The 19393-nt window shown below is 37.6% G+C and overlaps 1 protein-coding gene across 2 annotated transcripts; it reads right to left on the bottom strand.

Moving 5' to 3' along the window:
- Positions 1 to 1499: 1499 nt before the first annotated feature.
- Positions 1500 to 12473, bottom strand: UBE2D1 (ubiquitin-conjugating enzyme E2D 1). 2 transcript variants are annotated; one of them, XM_010294971.1, is made up of 7 exons: positions 12420 to 12473; positions 11162 to 11225; positions 11034 to 11065; positions 8214 to 8291; positions 7851 to 7956; positions 5462 to 5555; positions 1500 to 2389 (listed from the first exon to the last, which is right to left on the bottom strand). In XM_010294971.1, exons 1-7 carry the CDS (start codon positions 12471 to 12473, stop codon positions 2344 to 2346), a joined length of 474 nt encoding a protein of 157 aa, XP_010293273.1. In that variant the 3' UTR covers positions 1500 to 2343. The 2 variants fall into 2 exon arrangements, with proteins under 2 accessions (XP_010293273.1, XP_010293274.1); XM_010294972.1 differs by lacking the exon at positions 12420 to 12473 and adding an exon at positions 8738 to 8855.
- Between the last annotated feature and the right edge of the window lie 6920 nt (positions 12474 to 19393).

The raw sequence follows: 19393 nt of genomic DNA, 5'->3' as shown, positions 1-19393 counted from the left end.
GTAACAGAGTGTAACTACTTATCACAGTAGATGAGATTTTTTGTTATTTTAAGCTTCATTCTGTCAAAGCATCATCAAGTATTTGTCTCCAACACTTTCTGCTTTTGAAATGCTCAGAGAATCAAAGACTTAGGTTTTCTGGACAGCATCATCCTAAAACCAAATTATTTTTAGAGACAGAATTGTTTTCTTAGTACATAAATATGCCATAGGCAGCATGCCTTACTCATTTTGCTGGTCTGGGGGTTTTTGATGATCCTGCTGGTCTTGCACTGTGATGGAAATTCATTCTTGCACGTATGGCACACGGCAGAAAAATTACTAGGTGTAATACACGCGTTTTCAAACCGCCCCAATACAAATCAGTACACCAAAAAAAAGTGAGCAAGTCTAACTCCTAGTTTCACATAGTTCAATACAGATATTGCAAGCATTTAAATAACTTCTAGTACAAAAGCATTACTACCCATCTAGACAAAAATAAAAAGCTCTGGGAACACATTCAGATGGTCAGTTTTCTACCACCATTTTCGCAGCATATAAACAATGGCTTTGTTTTCCTAGCTACATTGTCTTAGTTCAAGTATAATGAAGCACTCATTTTACCACCCCCCCCCAATTTATTCAGCTTACAATCTGAAGCAAACAATAATATTTTCAGATGAGCAGAGCCACTCTCCATCAAGCTTTTGTTTCAAAAAATCATCATTACAGCACAGATAAAACTGTAGCATGGGAGGGACAGTTTCTCCGTATGTGGCTAACATGCCATTTGGGTCAGCAAGCATGAAGGTAACAATATTCCACTGGCAGGAATAAAAGTTCCTACTGTGCATGCTTCTCGCCCACAACCCAAATTCCAGTTTGGCATTCATTACAGAAAAACACCCAAATATTTTTGTAGTGTTAAAAATACACTGTATGACAACAAATTTCCGAACTACAAGTCACTTTTCTTTCATGTGCAAGTTACAGAGAAAAACATTAGTCAGGCATTTTTATTTTCATATACCCAAGAAGGTGGTACAGTAGGAAATCAAAATTCTTCTGCTTTTAATGTACTTTATAAGACAAGACTGCCCTCCTCCAGCACTATTGGTATTCCACATGCATAGTCTGAAGCAACTGAAGTGCCAGTTAATGGAAAAGTTAGCTTCTAGTGCGAGAAGTTTACTGTAACATTCTGATATTGCCAACACACCACCTTATCTGAAGTGTTTGATCTTCAAACACTTCTATTTCCTCCGTACGTGGATATAGACGTAACATGTTATTAAACTAGTTGAAATCCTACATAAAACAATCGGCATAGCATGCTAAATAAATTAGGCTAAAGCTAGCATAAACATTAATTGCAACACAGTTCTAAGTAGTACATGATGCATAGCTTGATTTTCCCTTTTGTCTACAAGACACATGCACACTTAATAATTTGACTCTCTAACGTTAGAACAAGCACCTTAAGGATATGCATGACTTAAAAAACAGCCAAGACAAGTAGTAGAAAATGCATTTTATTTATATGGAAAAGGCTACATTTAGATTTTTAAAAGGTCTGTGATAGTGTTATGTTGCTCACATGTCAAAAATCATTTGTGAACAGCAACAAAACGGTTACGTATCTTTCTACATAGCAGTGCAATTAGTTCACATTGCAATAAAATTAAGTCAAGTATGCAACAGAATCAAAACCGAGTGTCTCTCCATAGTCAGCATACAAAGAATTACAGTGCAAAGATCATTTTAGGTTTTAAGAAATCTGCAGTCACTCTTTAGAATATCCTTACGGGTGGGATACTCCAATTATTTTCATTACTAGCAGTTGTATCTTGTCAATACTGTGCACAAGCAAGTAAGTCTAAAATGAAATGACTTGCATGGTAAATAAAATATGTAGTCTATACAGTAAAAAAATACAAATTATGTAAGTGAACTAACAAAATGAAATTTGAACACACTTATGAAACAGACAACGTACTTTAAGGACACACATACAGTATTCATCACATAAAAACAGCTACTTTTTCCAGCAAAAATAATTTGGTTGCTTTACAACTGCATTATGGATCTTGTAGTCTGAAGATGCAGATGTCCAACTCTTAAAAACCGTAACAAATGTCTTCTGCAAAGCATACAAAGAGGATAAATATTCTTATCATAGTCATAAGGTTATTTTTGGAAGTTTGTTCTCCCTTGCTCCAGAAACACACTTAAATGGGTGAAAAAAATTCAAGGGGCATCATGATACATTTCAACAGTAAACCGTGCTCCATTTCCTTCTAATTTTGAAAAAAAACCTAGAATTTACAGTACTCTGTGGTATATGAAAAAGTCTTCACAAGTTTACATTGCATATTTCTGAGTCCATTCTCTGGCATGTCTGTTGTATCTGTACGTACAGAAAGAAGGCATTACAGTGAAGAGCTGTTAGTGATACATTGACAATAGCCACATATTTACTTAATACAGATGTTACTGAGCTTTTCACCTCTTAGCATTGATTCAAATAATGTTAAAATAGTCAAAAAAACCAAGAAACACATATCCACTGCATGTTCAGTTTCTAAGGCTACCTATCAAAAGCTCATTAGACTCAAACTCAAAACAAAGCTCTCCAGTTTCTATCAAAATGCATATCATTCTGCATACTTAGTTTGCATTTCACATCTGGTTCCCTTATATGTACCTTAACAGGAATTTGTTGTCAGTTGTTCCTAAATGTGTATACTATTAACAGTCTGACAAAGTTCACACATTCTAGTTGCATAAAATTCAGTATAATTAGCTGGTTTTGAAAAGGGGAGGATAAGAAGGCACAGTGATTTTTTTTTATTATTCTCCATTCTGCATTTCAGAAACCTGAAAGGAAAATTTCCTGAAAAACATTTTTTATTTAGTTTTTAAGTGTTGGGTCTTTTCCTTCTGATACGAAGCTGACTAGCACTCCCAAAGGTAAATGTCCCTAGAGAGTCAACAACTTTCTCCCTGGTCCTCGCATTTGTTACGTTCCACGCTTCAGACTAAATTCACTTTCTTCCACGTCTTCTAGAAAAAACGGTGACAAGTTTTTAAATCCATTTCTTAAGATCCATATAGCAACTCACATGCCATCTGGTTTTATTCTTAAGAATATGCTACCATACAAATCTTTGGGGTTTTACTTAGAGTAAAATACCCATAGATAAATGCTCAGGGATAACCAGACACATCTTTCATTTTCTAAATCCAAGCTGAGATTAAAAAATGTAATAGGTGATCAGCATCAGAAGATAAAGCTATAGTCAAGACTACATGTTCTCTCACTTTCTCCAGCAATGATTACATTTCAAGTTTGGGAGATAAGAGAAATATCCCTTGCTCACTTCCTTCAAAAACAGGAGGCACAATAGCTGAAATCACTACTAAGTAAGTGCATGGACAAAAGCTGAGACACAAATGGGCAGAAGCTGAGGCACAACATCCTCAACTTGAACACTACCTGCTTTGCAGTACAAGCCACAGAGTTCAAGCACTTTGGAAGTGGGTTATGCGATTTGATTATATCAGACATCGAACTGTCAGAAAAAGGCCATTTTAGTAATTCTTACTCTAGGAAGAGAAAAACTAAACCATAGGCTTCCATGTAACTTCTACATCACTCCTTCTCTTTCCAGTCCTCAAGGCAAAAGCAATACTCAGAAATGTTCACGGCCCTGTGATAAGCAATGAACCACAGGCCATTAGCACGCACTGCAAGAAGTGTTCAATGGCTGATTACTAAAAAGTAGGTACCAAATAATTTCTCAGTCAATTAACCAGGAAGTCAAAAATCCTCCTGGTTATCACATACATTCCACACAATCTGTAGCAAAGAGTCTAGCAATTTAAAATAGGTTACCAAAAAGCAGCTGAAGTACCAAGGATAAAAAGCCTGCCCCAAACTAAATCCATAACCTTTTCCATAGCTTGAAGAAATAGTCAGATCAACAGCAGCAGTTAGGCTGTCTATGAATGTGCGGCATGGCTATGACTATTTAATTTATTGTCAAGGCCACCAGAAAATGTGACAGATGCATTTTGTGGAAGGTTATTCCATTCTTGGCAGATTAGGACTGGATGTATTTGGAAAACCTTAGAGACTCCTATTCCTCGTTATTATCCTAAACTGATCTTGTGTTTCAGAATGTCTTAATCCCACACACACCCCTAGAAAATCCACAGGTGCTAAAACCCTGTTACAGAAGGCAGCTCAGGCCGTGATGATAGACTGTAGACTACGTCCTGGATTGTGCTCAAAATACCTATAGCAAAGTTCAATGGAATCTCCCAGTGGTATGCAAAATATTTGCTTCCTGGCTCACTGATTCTATAACCTTTTCCATGAATAATGTTTTTAAAGTTTGTAAGCCCAGGACAAGCAGGTAGCTGATATATCAGCAGAAAGCAGCAAAGATGGAACATCCCCCACAGGTAGTATTCCATGGAACTGAAACTCCATGGAACCTTTTGGAAATCATGTAGTCTATAATCTGTTGAATAAAAAGCCTGAGCTTCCTGCCCCCCGCAACTGCAACAAACTCTTAAGAAATCAATGCATCACTCCTTAGGTATCCATAAATGTCACTATTCAAAGCTTGAGTGGCAAAAGGAGTCACTCTAGGTACTGCTTGAGAAAGAAACCCCGCTATGCCAAGCATTGGGCTTGCTAGTGACCTCTAAACCCTGTTACCTGATACTGTGAGGGTTCTGCCACGTATGTAGTTATAAGACAGTATTTCAAAGCCCTCCTTGGGGGTGATGTACAACAAGGAGTCAGCAAGCCTTAAAACTGAACTTTAGGAAATCCACACTGTAAGTAAAAGACCCCAGCATAGATGTTTCACTCAGTATAGCACTTTTAGAGTTAAAACTCCTCAAATGAAAATCACGTTTGGTCCAGAAGCATGTAGTGCTTCAGTTATGTGCTGTCCACGTTACCTACCCAAAATCAGAAACTTCCTGCAAGTTCTACAGCTGTTCTAGAAAGTAAAAGAGGTCCTTTTCCTCTGTTAGATGCTGCAAATTGCAATAAATGTGACAATGGTTCTTAGCAATAAACAGAGCTGAATATTAGTCTATCCTACATTTAGACAATTGGGTCAAAAACACGTTTGTTGTTCATACTTCACATCTTAAAGGCATAGGTTTTACAACCAAAGGATCACAGTAGCAACAAATGATTTTCCATGCAATGAATATTAACACACAACACAGAAGTGAGAATGTTTTGTGCAACTAAGTAAAAAAAAAAAAGTAGCAGCTAACAGCTGTGTATGCCTACAGCTTCCTGCTTGCCATTCCACTGATAGATATTTTCAAGATTTAAAAATCTAATCCTGTAGAAATCTATGAAGACAGTATCTTTAAAAGTTAAGGTAGAAGGTGCATAGCAGAAAACCAGCTGCAAGCACCACACAAACAAATACATATATGTTATACTCACTTTTCCTTGTCTGACTTGTAGATCTGTGCAATATCCGGTACTAAAGGATCATCTGGATTAGGATCACAAAGTAAGGAGCATATGGACAATAAAACTAAATAAAAGAAACACTAGATTAAACAAGTTAGTTTGCTTCATTTCTATAATCCTTTAATATATTCCAGTTCACTGGAGGAGGGTGGTGGAAGGGAGATTGGAAAGAGAATTAGTAATAAGCTTTCACATAGCAGTTCTGCTCAGAAACGTTGACCTAGCATCATTTTTCTAGGTCTTGAGTAAACAACACCTGAAACTAGTAGCCTAGAGAATTTGCAACCCATGGACCTCTACCTTTTGTAATGATCTCTCCCCCATGTTTTAACCTATGAGCATTAAACAAACTACAGACTACAAAATTACCTATAAATATTTGATCAAACTAAGCTCTTCCATCTACAATTATTTAAGATAATTAATATTGTTAATGTTTCACTTCCATGCAATACTCTATTTGTGCATATCCTTCTCCACTTCTGGTCTGACAGTTACTCCCTCCTTCATATGAATATTTCACTGAATTTGATAGAAGTGTGACTTCCGTTTGGAGAAAATACTTCATCAGTATTCTATGCAGGTATTAATTTATAATTCCATAGTCATTTCCTGGTATTGAACCAAGGGTATTTGAGCTTTCTAACATTTTCAGTCCATATTTTTCAGGAAATTTCTATTTTTACACTCAGAACTAATATGAATACAAGAGTATACAGTTAAACAATTCTAACATGTAGTGAAAGGGAATTTGTTGCTACGGTGAGAATCTGCTGTAGAGTATGAGTGTTTTTCTGTGCTTCGTCTTGTAATAAGAGAGCCCGGACTAACATCTGTTGTCAGCTGTAGCAAGTTCGACGACTTCATACTGACATATTGTATTTTATCAAGTGCCAAATACAACAGTAATATTAGAAAATCAGATTAGAATACCTGGTCACACCAATCAAAGGTGCTATCAGTACGCTGTAATCCTTTGATTCAGTAAAACAAGAACTATAAAGGAGAAACTTCCAGTTTATGAAATATATAATGTGCAAGCACATTAAAAGCACGTCAAATCAGAACACATAAGACCAGAAGACCGTTCCTCTTTATAACTGAAGGAATGCTCAACAAGTAAAGACACAGAAAAGTACTGAAGACCTAAAAACTGAAAAAGTTTTCAGTTGTAAATGCAAACTGTTAAACATAACTGCCAACTCTTATTTGCTAAATACCTTTGAAATAACTAGAAGCAAGTCAATTTTTTTCTCAGCAATAAAACAATCAGTCAATTTCTGTGGAAATTTAATACCAACTACACACAATAGTAATTCATGTCTTCAGCAACTACATCAGGAAACAGTATTAAACTTCGAGTTTATTTAGCTTGTGAGATTACTGCACAGGGATGTTACGTGTGAGTAGCTTTTCCAAGGAGATACAGCAATGGCACTTGCATAGAGCAATTTCCATTGGACGAAAACTTAACAATTTTTTCTTTGCTTGTACACCAAATGCAATGACACTGTTCTCAAGAGACACGTGGTTTAGAGAGCTCTCAAGCACATAAGCAAGATATGATACTGTTTAACCTTTTGAGTCACATGAGAACTTTCTGTAATATGGCTGACTACGAGTGTGCCTAAGCATTTTGAAGATGGGTGAGAAAAAACGACGATAGCACCTTTTAAGCAGCTTTTGAAGTGACACAAAATGCCTACAACAAAAGAACTGCTTAACTATAGCCTCCATGTTCAAAAACACCTACAGTGTTCAACTTCAGAAAGTTTAACTACAGGACTAGAATATTTTAATAAATCTTTTACCGATTACTTTGAAAGCAGCTGTATTTTAAAATAGTCATCTTACAGAGGAATGCAAACCAGAATAATTCATCTCATTTTAAAATAAAGCATAATTCAGACTTTAGCCCACACAAGGATGCTCAGGCAACCCAAAGAGTCATCAATAAGCACTCAGGCAAGCCCACACTCGTCAGTATCAGGGTTTTGCATTTACACCCAAATTAATTTGATTTTGAAGCTCTCTCAACCGGTCTCTCCTCAGTTCTGCATGCACAGTCAGCTGTAATACAGAAGTTGCATTTCAGGCTAATTGGGTATTTGTTATCTTATTCAACTTGTTTTAGAACATTTCTTCACCATGCACATAATATTGTATGTAATGTGACACTCCAAATAAACTGTGTAAGATCTTGGATCGTAACAAGAATTCCAATGGATTTTGCCACTTCGGTAACAAGCAGGCTAAACGCGTTCCCACTCGCTACCCTTAGACGGTGCAGTAATACACAAAAAAGCACCATGGAAGCATATGCAATTTCATAAATTCATTAGCAAATCTGCGAGTTTACCTTTAGATACAGTCAGAGCTGGTGACCATTGCGATCTCAGGATATCAAGACAAATACTCCCATTACTGTTTATGTTTGGGTGGTATATTTTTGTTGTAAAAGCAATCTGGAATAATAAATAAAACAAGTAACAACATTCTATTTATTACATTTGGAACCCTTAACATTGTCCCTTCAGTTCCAGTCATACTAGATCTGCCAACATAATCTATTGTACAGTCTCATTTGTTCATCCCCTATGAACATGTATCCTATGGCTGCCCCTTCTGGTTTTAACTTCTAAAATTAAGCTTCAAACAACTAAGACGTAGAAACAAAGCTTTGACCAAAAAAATTGCACAAGTTTTGAGAGAAAGGACTTACCTTTGGTGGTTTGAAAGGATAGTCTGTTGGAAAGTGTACTGTGAGAAAAAATACTCCCCCTTGATATGCACTATCAGGCTGGGGAAAAAACCGAAACAAACAAAACATATATTAATATATTGCAGTTATTTTGGAGCTTCCTTTCTGAACGCAGATAACCTCCCAAAGCTATGAGTGTCGCAGAAAATCCTTTTTTCCCCCAGTACACAGCCCATGCTATGGGTCACAGCCCACTATGGGCTGTGTACTGGGAAGGCACAGAGGGAACTGGACCCTCCAACTGGCTTGCAGAGCTATGGTAGAGCCAACCATGGCTACTAGTGCAGTAGCGCAACATGGCTACTGGGTGCTGCCCTTCTTGGGGAGAGCAGTGTTTGACTGGTGGAGCTACAAAACTGCTGATCCATCAGCTCCACTGCACCAAGGAGAATACAAAACCCCGAGCCAGTCTTCCAAATCCTGCCTCCGTGCAATACCACAGCTGCTCTGATCCTCCTCCATCCTTAAGCTACAAATATACTTACCTTAAGAAGCGGTTTCTCTTTGCAGATGCAAAGAGTAGGATTTTCCAACATAATTCAGCTGATCATGATGACATCAGGGAGTTTTAAAACACACAACATCTTTGTGACCTGTACAAATCTGTGAACATGCATTTTGTTAGAGAACATGTGCACAGGTTTACGTCCAGGTTGCACACAGTTAATAGATAGAAATAACTTTGTTGCAGTCATCTGTTGAGGAAATCTTTCATTTTTATTGGCTAGACCAGTGAGGGGAAAAGTCTCAATGCTAAATGATAGAGAGCAAGTGCTGCCATTTCTGATTAAGGGAAGGAGAAGAAAACCTTTCTCATTGCTTGGTAAGTTTAAACCAGCAACGTAGGAACTCAATCTCAGCAAAGCTGCAGCTGATCAAGTTTCTGGGTTTTCTTATGGAAGCAAAGGCAAACTGTTTTTTAAATAAAATGTTTACCTTGGAAACAAGCAAAAATTACAGTTTTAGAGATGAATATAAGAGGTAAAGTCACAAATGGTCCACTAAGACATGTCGTCTTACACACTCAAAACACAGACAGTGTTGCAACACAAGGCAGGTTATATATAGTACCGCTAACAAGTCAGCATTAGGTAACATCAGAAGAGATTGCCGCTGTACTTCCAGTTAGGTTTGAAAGGACTGCTTGCATGCATACTAAATGGATTTGTCAAAGTTAAAATAAGCTGAAGATGAGACAAATTCAGTGTCAGACAAAAGGCAAAGCAAAGTCACAGTATGTTTTGTGAGTAAGGTATGTAAAACAAATTGATGATGCCCGTAGACAGGAGATGAGGTTACCCTACTTCCACACATAGGAAGTGAATTCTGAAGGTAAGCTTTCGTCCTGTGCTTCCCTCAGGCCATCAGGAAACATAAAGGATGTGCATCCCTATTTCCTTGCACTATCAAGACAAAGGATTAACATGCCAACTGTGTTCTGTTCTTGTTGGCAGATCTGGCTGAGAAAGGTTCGCAAGAGATGCTCATTCTTATCTTTAACTAGAGAAATCTGAGGACCCTGAAGCAAAGAGAAGAGTATCCTCCACTACAGAATATGGAAGGTGAACTGCAAGCTCAAAGAAAAAATAAAAAAGGAATTTAAGTTTGGATTTATGTGCTAGTACTTTCCTTACTCAGCTCATCAGAGTCATTCAAGGCAGAGACATTACTGGTGGCAGCCAGCACATAAGCTTTTGTTAACTCTTAACTTCTCTGCTGTTTTGCCATTCACCTTTAAGCAGCACAGAAGGGCAAGGGTCACAATGACTTTGTATATGAAAGAACATAGTTCTCAAAGAAAAATGTCAAAAACATGAGTATTCTACAGAAAAACTTGTCACAATCATTTCAGTTGCTGCTGGGCCATTGACAAGTTGGACAACAGCCTCCAGCAAATTAGTAACTCATCTTTCACTGCTTCAGAGCAGCTGTGCTGAAAATGCAGAAATAGCCTCAAAGCACTCACAATTCCACTTTTCTCCACCATCTGATGCTTCATCTTAATGGATTAAGTATTGTCTCAAAATTTCAACTCATACAGTGGTTCAGCTCATCATCTGAACCAGAAACTCTTCTTTCCAAATTAGTAAGACCAAAGCAAAACCGCTAGGAATATAAACTCCTTACCATGATATTAATAAACACCCCTTCCCCCAGGTCATATTGTTCTGCATTCTTTACACTGAAACCATTTTCAGTTTTCCTTTAAGACTTTCGGTTCTTAAGTCATTTCCTTGACTGGAGACATAAATGGGATCTTTAGAGATCTCCCTCAACCCAAGGAAAGCAGGCCTTTCTCACACAGAAACCAAAAGTACCCAAAATCGCTGGTCTACAGTTTGCAAAAGCTATCTGTTTTTGTCAGAGCCGCATCACAGCCACCAAATCAGCTCTACCTAAAAGCCCCCAAATAACCTTGTGCACCATCACTCTTGTTTACAGTTATCAACTTTAACACTGAATTACACACACTCTTCCTCCTTTCAGATGGATGAATCTTCCAGAACTGAAATGTTCATCTTTGAAAAGCCAGCTTTTCACTTTGCAGCCCACATCACCAATTCAAACATTGCAGCTGATTAAGCACCCCTAACTTCATGAGGAGGACAGATTTTTTGAACAGTTACAGAAAGAAACCAAGAACAACAGTATCACCCAGATCTTTAATCTGTACATAGCTCAGTTGACTTTGACTGCCATGTTTACAGAAACCCAAACAAATCCTTCCACAGCAAAAAGGGAAACAAGGTCTACTTTAAGGGGCACGAATTACATACTTACAGGTCCCATAATTGTTGCTTGCCAATGAAACACTGAAAGTGAAAAAAATACAACAATTAAGAGATTTTCAAAAGCTTTTTCTTAACCGAAATAGTACATTGTCATAGTTGAACTTATAAAGAACTTACAGTCATCGCCAACAGGTCCAGCAGAACAGTGGGCTGGTGGGTCTCGCTGCAAATCACTTAGTTCCTGTAAGAAACACACAAATATTTGAGAGACATCTACATGAAAATACACACCACTCAGCAACATCACTTCAAAATGAGAACGCAAGCAGCTTTTATTGAATAGACCTGTGGTATTTTTAAAGAAATCAACACTTGAGATGCCCACTGACATTGAAAGGGTTTTTTTGCCACACAGCTCTGCAGCAGAAGACAACATTGTGCTATAAATTAATATCCGAAAGTATTTAAGAGTTACAACCAAGTTCATAATAAGCTGGATATACTGAAGTAGAGACAGAAAAACAAAAGAAGAAAATGGAGGGTTTCTTGATTTCCCTGTAAACTCACCACTTAATTCAGAAATGTATGCACTAATCTGATTGTTCCTCTAGCTTTTGATTTTACAAAAGCTTCTTGTATTGGCCTAATCTATGTACACGAGCTGAGTTAAGCTAGCTCATAAAATGCTTGCAGTGTGCCTCGAGATGAATATAAATGTAACATAAGGGTTCCTAAGCAAACTAGAAAACAAAGGAAAAAATATTAGCTCCACACCTTATTTACCATACCTTGATTTAATTCCCTGCATTTTTTTTCCAAAATAACTGCTAAAAAAAAAACCCAAGAAAGTTGAAATTTAAGAGAAACATTCAAAGAAGCTTTTGCATGTCAACTGATTTATTTATCTTGCAGAAAGTCCACACAGTCCCAAATAAGTTAAAGTTATTATTATACAAAACCAGCTCAGCTTTTCATATAATTTATCATTACTATATCCAATTCAAAACAAGCCAGGCATTAATGTTGGTTCATTTGCCTTGTTTAATTTATTATACCACTTTCGATGCCTGAATTTTTACTGTACTAATAACAAACAACTTTTTCCAATTCTAAGCTGATAGGAACAGTGCTGTGATAAGTTTAACAACTACGTGTAAATACTTCAATTGAAATAAACTAAAAGATGTGTGCTAAGCCACTGTTCGTATGTCAGTCAACTAATTACTCAAAACATACACAAATTATTTAAGTCAACAATAGACATAAGCAGGTCTGCAAATATCTCCTTGATTTTAGCCTAAGGAGCAACAGTGGAAACATTTCTACCCAAAAATCATGAGTCAAGACAACTACTTCCAAAATCAATGTTTAATTCGGAACTAAGTTTAACTCAAATGTAAAATTTGCGTACATAGAGTGATCAGACCTTACGTACACTTTGAAGGGTTAAAACTCTGCACTTCGCAACTGCTGTGATATATTTATCCATTTACGACATCCCGTAAACATTTCAACACACCCAGTTCTCCCTTCAAGGGACCCAACTTACCATGGACCTAGCACCTAAATTCAGGTACACTTCTTATAGTGTATAGAATTTAAATTCAGTGGCCCTGAATTTAAAGTCGGGCACTGCAATGTATCTTCAGCCAGGTAATAGAGTAGTAACATTACTACTTGCTCTGAAATCGCTCCTCACAATCTTGGTGATTTAAAATAAGAGACAATTATTTGATATATGCTGAAATATCTCAGGTTGCCAACTAGCATTCTTGTCTGCCCTCAACGTTATTCTGTTGGTGAGACTGTATGCTGGTCCAGAAACAACATTCCAGGCCAGACTTTGACTAATAAAGGCAATAGCAAAACCCTCTAAAAGTGCAGTTCCCTTTTTAATCGGAGGATTCAAATTTCACTAAGGGAGTGATACAGAGAACCAGTAATCTATGCAAAGCCAAGTCCTTGCCAGTACACGAAGGGAGTCAACAAGTCTCAAATTTCCAAGAATCACAAGCAGGGCAGTTACAGCCACTATCTACTCCAATCTGCAACTCACAATCTAACCAACAAGCGATTAAGTCTTGCACACCCACTAAAAAAGAGCCAGCTACATGAGACTGTTAGCCAAAACAGAACTCAAAGCCTAGAAATCACCCGTTTCATAGCAGTCATGGCTGACTACTAAATTAAAGGCAATGACAGGAAAAATATGTAGCTTAACTCTTCAGAAAGTCTCCAAAATAGATGCAAACATTCATTTATGCATACACGAACTGCTAGGCAAGCACTTAATTTTGGAGCTGCAAGTCCGTAACAGTGCTCTCATTTGTTAGATTCTCTCCTCGAGATCTTTACATACCCCAAAACCACACAAATTGGGTTTTTCATAGGTACATATGCACTTCAGAATTGGTAGGAACTGGGGAAGGCTCCTCAGGCATATACCTTCAATTTGTTCAGGCCAAAGGCACTGAAATGTGTCCACGATAAAAACAAACATGTTTTTAATCATACCTTGATGAGACCCAGAACTATCAACTCCTGTTATTAATATTTCCCTGATAGTGATGAAGAAAATGTTCTCTTCAACCAACTTCACTAAATGAGAGCAACATTCACAGATACATTCAGAGAGCTTCTGCAGCTAGGAAACAAAGCCAGATCAAATGTCAAAAACCTGATAGAGCAAATTCAAGCCATATTTTCCAATCATAAGAAATAATGTATTGATACTAATGCGGTTTAAAAATACAAATGGTAATATGATCAAACTTTGTAAATGGGGTTTGACAGTGTTAATTGTTTGAGCTTTTACATACAGAAGCTCAGATCAAGCTGTGATAAAAACAAAGATCTATTCAGCTTTATATTGTTAATTATGCTGTTTAAGCTTCATATTCAAAAATTATCTGGAGAGCTGTAAGATTTAGGCTTCAAGCTTTCCTACATCTTTTGAAGTGGTGCAAGGAGATAGAATGTCCCCCACGAGTCAGGCTGACTTGCCAGTGTCCAGAGCCAAACACTGCAGAAGAGTTGTGATGATTCTCTAGAGTAAGTAAGTGTAGAAAAACTGCTTCAACACTTTACATATTCACAAAAGAATGAGATGTTGAATACAAGAATTCTCTATACAAAGCAGCAAAGATGCTCTTCACAAGAAGCCCAAAACCTTGCTGTATCAAGAGACAAGTCCATAGAGTTGCAAAGCACAATGTGCTGAAACCTCATCAAGAATTGCAAGAGAACTGTATGTAAGGCATTATACAGACAACACTGAAGATTTCCCTGTACTTTTAAGTTAACTGGCTCCAGCAGTTTTGTCCATGTTTTATGGATTATCACCACGTAGCTGCATGATGCAGGTCTGGTTCCTTCAAGGCCTTGTCTACACTGACATTTTTAGTTACTGGCATAGAAAATGCCGGTGCAAGGCTTTGACCGACATAGGCTAAACAAATGTGATCTACAATCAAAGCAGCGCAGATCCAGTTTCAAAAAAGAAAGTCAACACTACAAATTACAGCGTACACCGGTGCAATATCTTTTATGAGAATATACACAACCAAAATTTTGATTTTGTAATTTTTCAAAAGATGCAAACAAAAGTATCAGTTATTTCAAACTCTGGTGAATGTCACAGCATAAAAGCATCTGTCAAGAGCTCCACCACATGCCACACTATCCCAATACAGCCAGGATAAACTTTTTACAGAGAAGGCAGCTAAGCTGAGGAGACTGGTAGGAATAAATCTTCTAATCCTCTCAAATATAGGAAATATTACTGAGTAGAAGAGAATACTGTCAATTCTATGCCTCTAACTGGTTGCAACAGTAAACTATTTCTCCTATTTGTAACTACAGAACAGCAGCAGAGCACAAAAGTAAGCAGGATCCATGACCAGGTGTGACTAATAAAGGAGTATTAGCGTAATGCTAAACAACAATTACTGGAGATAGACAGAGCAAAACTTCCAAATTATCACCTTTCATTGCACCAGACACACTGCATAATAGCTCTGTGGGCAGCACGAGACAAAAAATTTTTAAGTCAAGTTTAACAGATGTAAAACACCTGCTATGGTAAGCTGCGAATGCTGGGAATATATCTGAACGTGCAGACTAGTGCTCTTTGTCAAAGTATAATACAGGATGTGTTTCATGGAAGTATAAAGTTGGTGGAGACTAGGAGGCCAGTTGAACAATTACATGCTTCATTAGCAGCCAGGCTTCTCTCCTAAAAAGCTACTAGAACAAGATTGTAAAGGATACTTTGACAAGAAGGACATAAATATTCTCAGCGTAGTACTCATTGGCACTCAATGGCATGAGTAGCAACAAAAAAAAAGAGCAAGGCCTAAAAATGTCTCCTTTTTTCCAGTTAAAGAAAAAAAGTAGTCAGAAAAAAAAGACTGTAGACTATCAAAGACCAAAATAAACTGCAGGCAGCATCACTAAAAGCTATTTTAATTCTTTAAGTGACACAAAACCACAACCAGAGCCTTTTTTAAAAGACCATCAGACCATTATTTTAAAAAATAGGTTTTTATATTTGCCAGCTACGTTCTTCATTTCTTGCACAAAATGCACTGTAGACCACAGGCTCACTTCCTACCAACTTCATGCATAGACTGCTGCTATTACATTAATGCTGTTTGGAACCATCCGTCAAAAAAAACGCAAAACAATCCCAAAAAACAACAAACCAGCGCTCATACTTAGACTAGTTAAAGGATTCTCTGTTCTTCATAAATTTGGTGAATGTAAAGCAAATATTTATCATAACATTTCTTGATATAAAGGTAAGTCTTAGTAATAAAGTATATATATTCTATTTTTATGCATTGTTTCAATGCAAAAAAGTATTATTGTGATATCACAACTGATGCTTTGAAAGCTAAGTAAAACATATTACAGATCCAAAAAAGACATTTCCTTACTATGTTTATTACCATCCAAAGGAAGCATGCGACTCAACAGTTTAAAGTCAAAATCTAAACTACAAGTATTGATACAATTTGAGTTACTTCAGTCAATTTAGAGTAACATAAATATCCAAGTCAGTACGTCCTGTTAGTCTACACATATACGAAACATACTGACACAAACAGACATCTAGTTCACTGACATACCTAAATGTCTGAATGCTTCTATTCTTACCGAGTTGTGGGAGAAAAACAATCAAGCACTATGCACCAAGATAAAAAACAACAGCTGTTTTTAAACCAGTCTTCAAATATGTCATAAAATAGTTTGGCACTGCTTTAAAAATCGCTTCTAAATCCATTTTTAAAAAGTAAACCAAAAAGTATAACAGAAGTAGCTGCTGGGTTTGTACGGATTTCAAAACAGCCTCAGCCATTAACAAGCACAACATCAACCCCTCATTAACACTAGAGGAGCACCCAGAACTGTAGGATTTATGATGAAAATAATCTCCTCAACTGTCATGCTGAGCTGACAGGACAGCAAACTCGCAATGAGGTATGTAAACAAAGGATTCAGAACAGGAACCTCAGAAAAGTGGTTCTGCACCACGCAGATGGGCAGAACTGACCTGTACACTAACTTACATAATCTGTCGGCCTGAATTATTTTCTACCTTGCACAAAAGCCCTGATGTCTCGGTTTCCAGAGGCGGTAACAATAAAGGCTTCTTTGCAAAATATCCCTTCCCAATTGAAACCTACACTATTAGTTTTGTTTGTAAATTCCAAATGTTGCAAATTACGAAATGTCCACAAAAACGTGGGTTATTCTTTCATTGGTGCGTCACAGACTACAGAGAGGCAACTCCAGCCCCAAGAACATTTATTCTGCCAGAGCGCAGCCTGAAGTTTTTGACAGCACAGACACATACTGCCTTTCTTTCACGCTATGGCAGAGTAAAGCACTGACAAGGTAAAAGAATACAGGCTCCTCAGCTGAAGATGAGTAAGAATCCCCCATCCTTCCAAGAACTCCAAGATTAATTTGTCATGGAGGTGGCACTGACAGCTGTGCTTACACCCCAGGGCTTCATGTCCTCACTGCTCTTCCACCCTCAGCACTACATTTCATGCACTTCCATATGCAATGATCAGCTTGTTTGTTTGCTATTCAGTTGCTCCTATTTTAAGACAGCTCCCAAGGACAATACATCTTTCCATTATGAGCATATAGTCCTGAAGTCTGCAGGCTGTCCTCCTTTGGGAGTCCCTCAAGGCAGATCCATGACAGACGGGATGAAATCACACAGATCACAATGGCAATACTATTTAGAAATTGGAGTCCGAACCAGTATGAGACAAAAAATGCTTACTCACATTTCTACGTATTACAGCTTTGCTTCCTCTGTAGGCACTATCATCCCGAACACATATATTATCAAAATTATTGTGAACAAACACTCAAGCTTGCCACCAAAATCCCTTAGCTGTGTTAAAGCACAATTCTGTACCACCCTAAAACCACCCAAGCTTAACTTGAGACAGTATATCTAGATTGACAAGCTCCCAAGTAATACCATTGTGTTTTCTCACAGCACTTTGTTCTCCAAAGAGTTCCTCTAGGCACTGAAACTATGACATCCTTGCAGCATTTCCTTTATGCCAGATCTTATCCCTTCCTACCCTGGAGATACAACATAGCTACCAACCTTTATAGCCAGTCTGAAACATCAGGAAGTTAGATGGGATAAACACACCATCATATAAATACGTTTCATAATTTTCAGGAGAACTCAACATATTACAGTGACATCAAGATACGCTTGTCTTTTCAAACTTCTGCTCTTCATTCTAACTTTCGATTTGAAACAATCCTACTTCCCTGCTACTTTTCTACTTCTGCAAAGGCAGGCTCTTGGCCAAATTCCTCTAGTAGTATTTTTTTCTTACCCTGGAAAGGCAGCCGATAACGATGAAGATAGTTAATGAAAAAAAGAAAACAAACAACAGTAATAACTGCTGCAAACTAGAAGCAAGAGGCAACCAGTTCTGAATCTAACCTCAACTCTTGTGGTAGCTCCTTCCCTGACATCTCTTCATGTTTCAGACAGAAGTTATTGCGTAATCAGGAAATCTTATACTACCTTGAGAGCAGCATCCTGGTAAACATTTCTTCATTTTCAAAGACTGGAAACAGAATCTAATAAGGCTAACAGGATGAAAGATACTTTTTCATAAATAGTCTACCTATAAATTTCATATATATTGAACATGAAGCTTTCAGATGCCACATTAAAAGAACTTGTGGCTTTCCAATGTATACATGTAAGTCTCTAAAGCAGAAAGAAACATTACACAGGGAACACGTTAAGAGAAAAATACGGAGAACAATCCTGTTCTAGATGGACCTCATTTGGGAGACTTCAACTACCACTCCATCTCAAAAATACCAGAAAACTACCAAACTTTCCACCTTCTCTTTGTCTGTTCACGTTAGCAGAACGAAACTAAACAAGAAGAGTAAAGAGAAGGTATTCAGAATGATCCTCTTCTTATAAATACAAGTGTAAGGGGATAGTCAAAAAAAGGTGGGAAATTAAAAAGCCAAGAAAAGGCAACGCATTCCCATAATATCTAGAAGCATAACACAGTTATTGCTAGAGAAAATCGCTGCAGCAATTTACTGATATTTTACATAACGTTCAAATGCAACATTCATAACAAATATATGATATGAAGTGACAAAAGTTTCCCCTAATTACCTGTAAAGGCATAATAAGATTTGTAGCGTGAGACCTAACTAGTGACTTTTGGTACAAATCCATCCAAACAACTTTCTATCTACTGTAGGTTGTCCCAGACCTGCTCGCTGCAGGGTCAACTGGTCGTTATAGAAGTCTATTTCTGTAATACCAACATTTTGCAATAGCAAAGGGAATTCAGAACAAGAAATTACATCACAGTCTAGGATGTAGCACAAACACTGACTAAACACAGTGCATCAACAGCAACAAAATACCACATATTCTATAACATGGCCAATGCACTACTAGAGTCCTATGTTTACCATCCAGAACGCTTCTTTGGCCGGTACTGTACAATGACCAATTAGGTCTTGCCAAACAGTAGGAATCCATAAGTTTAGTCCTCACTTAAAACCTGGCCATTTACAAGTATTATCCAGAAACATTACAACTGGGATATCTTCAAAGGTCACATGAAGTACTGGGCTGACAGTCCTTCCTAATGTGGAAAGCAACTTACGCACAGAGCTAACCAAGCCGTGCACAACTGCAGCGCAACATTTTGGTGACAGATACCTTTCTTACACCTCTACTAAAGATAACCCGTTAAGACAATTTCGCCTTTCACCCAGTACTTTGCAATCCCACGGCTTCGGGAAACAGCGCAGGCGTTTTATTAACACTTTAAAAGATTGACTGGGGGTAGGGGGCCTTCGAGCAGGTGAAGAGTCCCGAAGCCG

The sequence above is a fragment of the Phaethon lepturus genome, unplaced genomic scaffold (assembly GCF_000687285.1).
Source record: "Phaethon lepturus isolate BGI_N335 unplaced genomic scaffold, ASM68728v1 Scaffold38069, whole genome shotgun sequence".
NCBI lineage: Eukaryota > Metazoa > Chordata > Aves > Phaethontiformes > Phaethontidae > Phaethon > Phaethon lepturus.
Note: the sequence above shows the minus strand (reverse complement) of the source record. Positions and strands in the feature narration are given on the sequence as shown.

Coding starts and splice junctions, on each gene's coding strand:
- UBE2D1 (XM_010294971.1), bottom strand. CDS start 12,473: ATGGATAAATATATCACAGCAGTTGCGAAGTGCAGAGTTTTAACCCTT. Junction 11,066..11,161: donor TGGACCTGTTGGCGATGACT/GTAAGTTCTTTA, acceptor TTTCACTTTCAG/TGTTTCATTGGCAAGCAACA. Junction 7,957..8,213: donor ATCCTTTCAAACCACCAAAG/GTAAGTCCTTTC, acceptor TTATTATTCCAG/ATTGCTTTTACAACAAAAAT.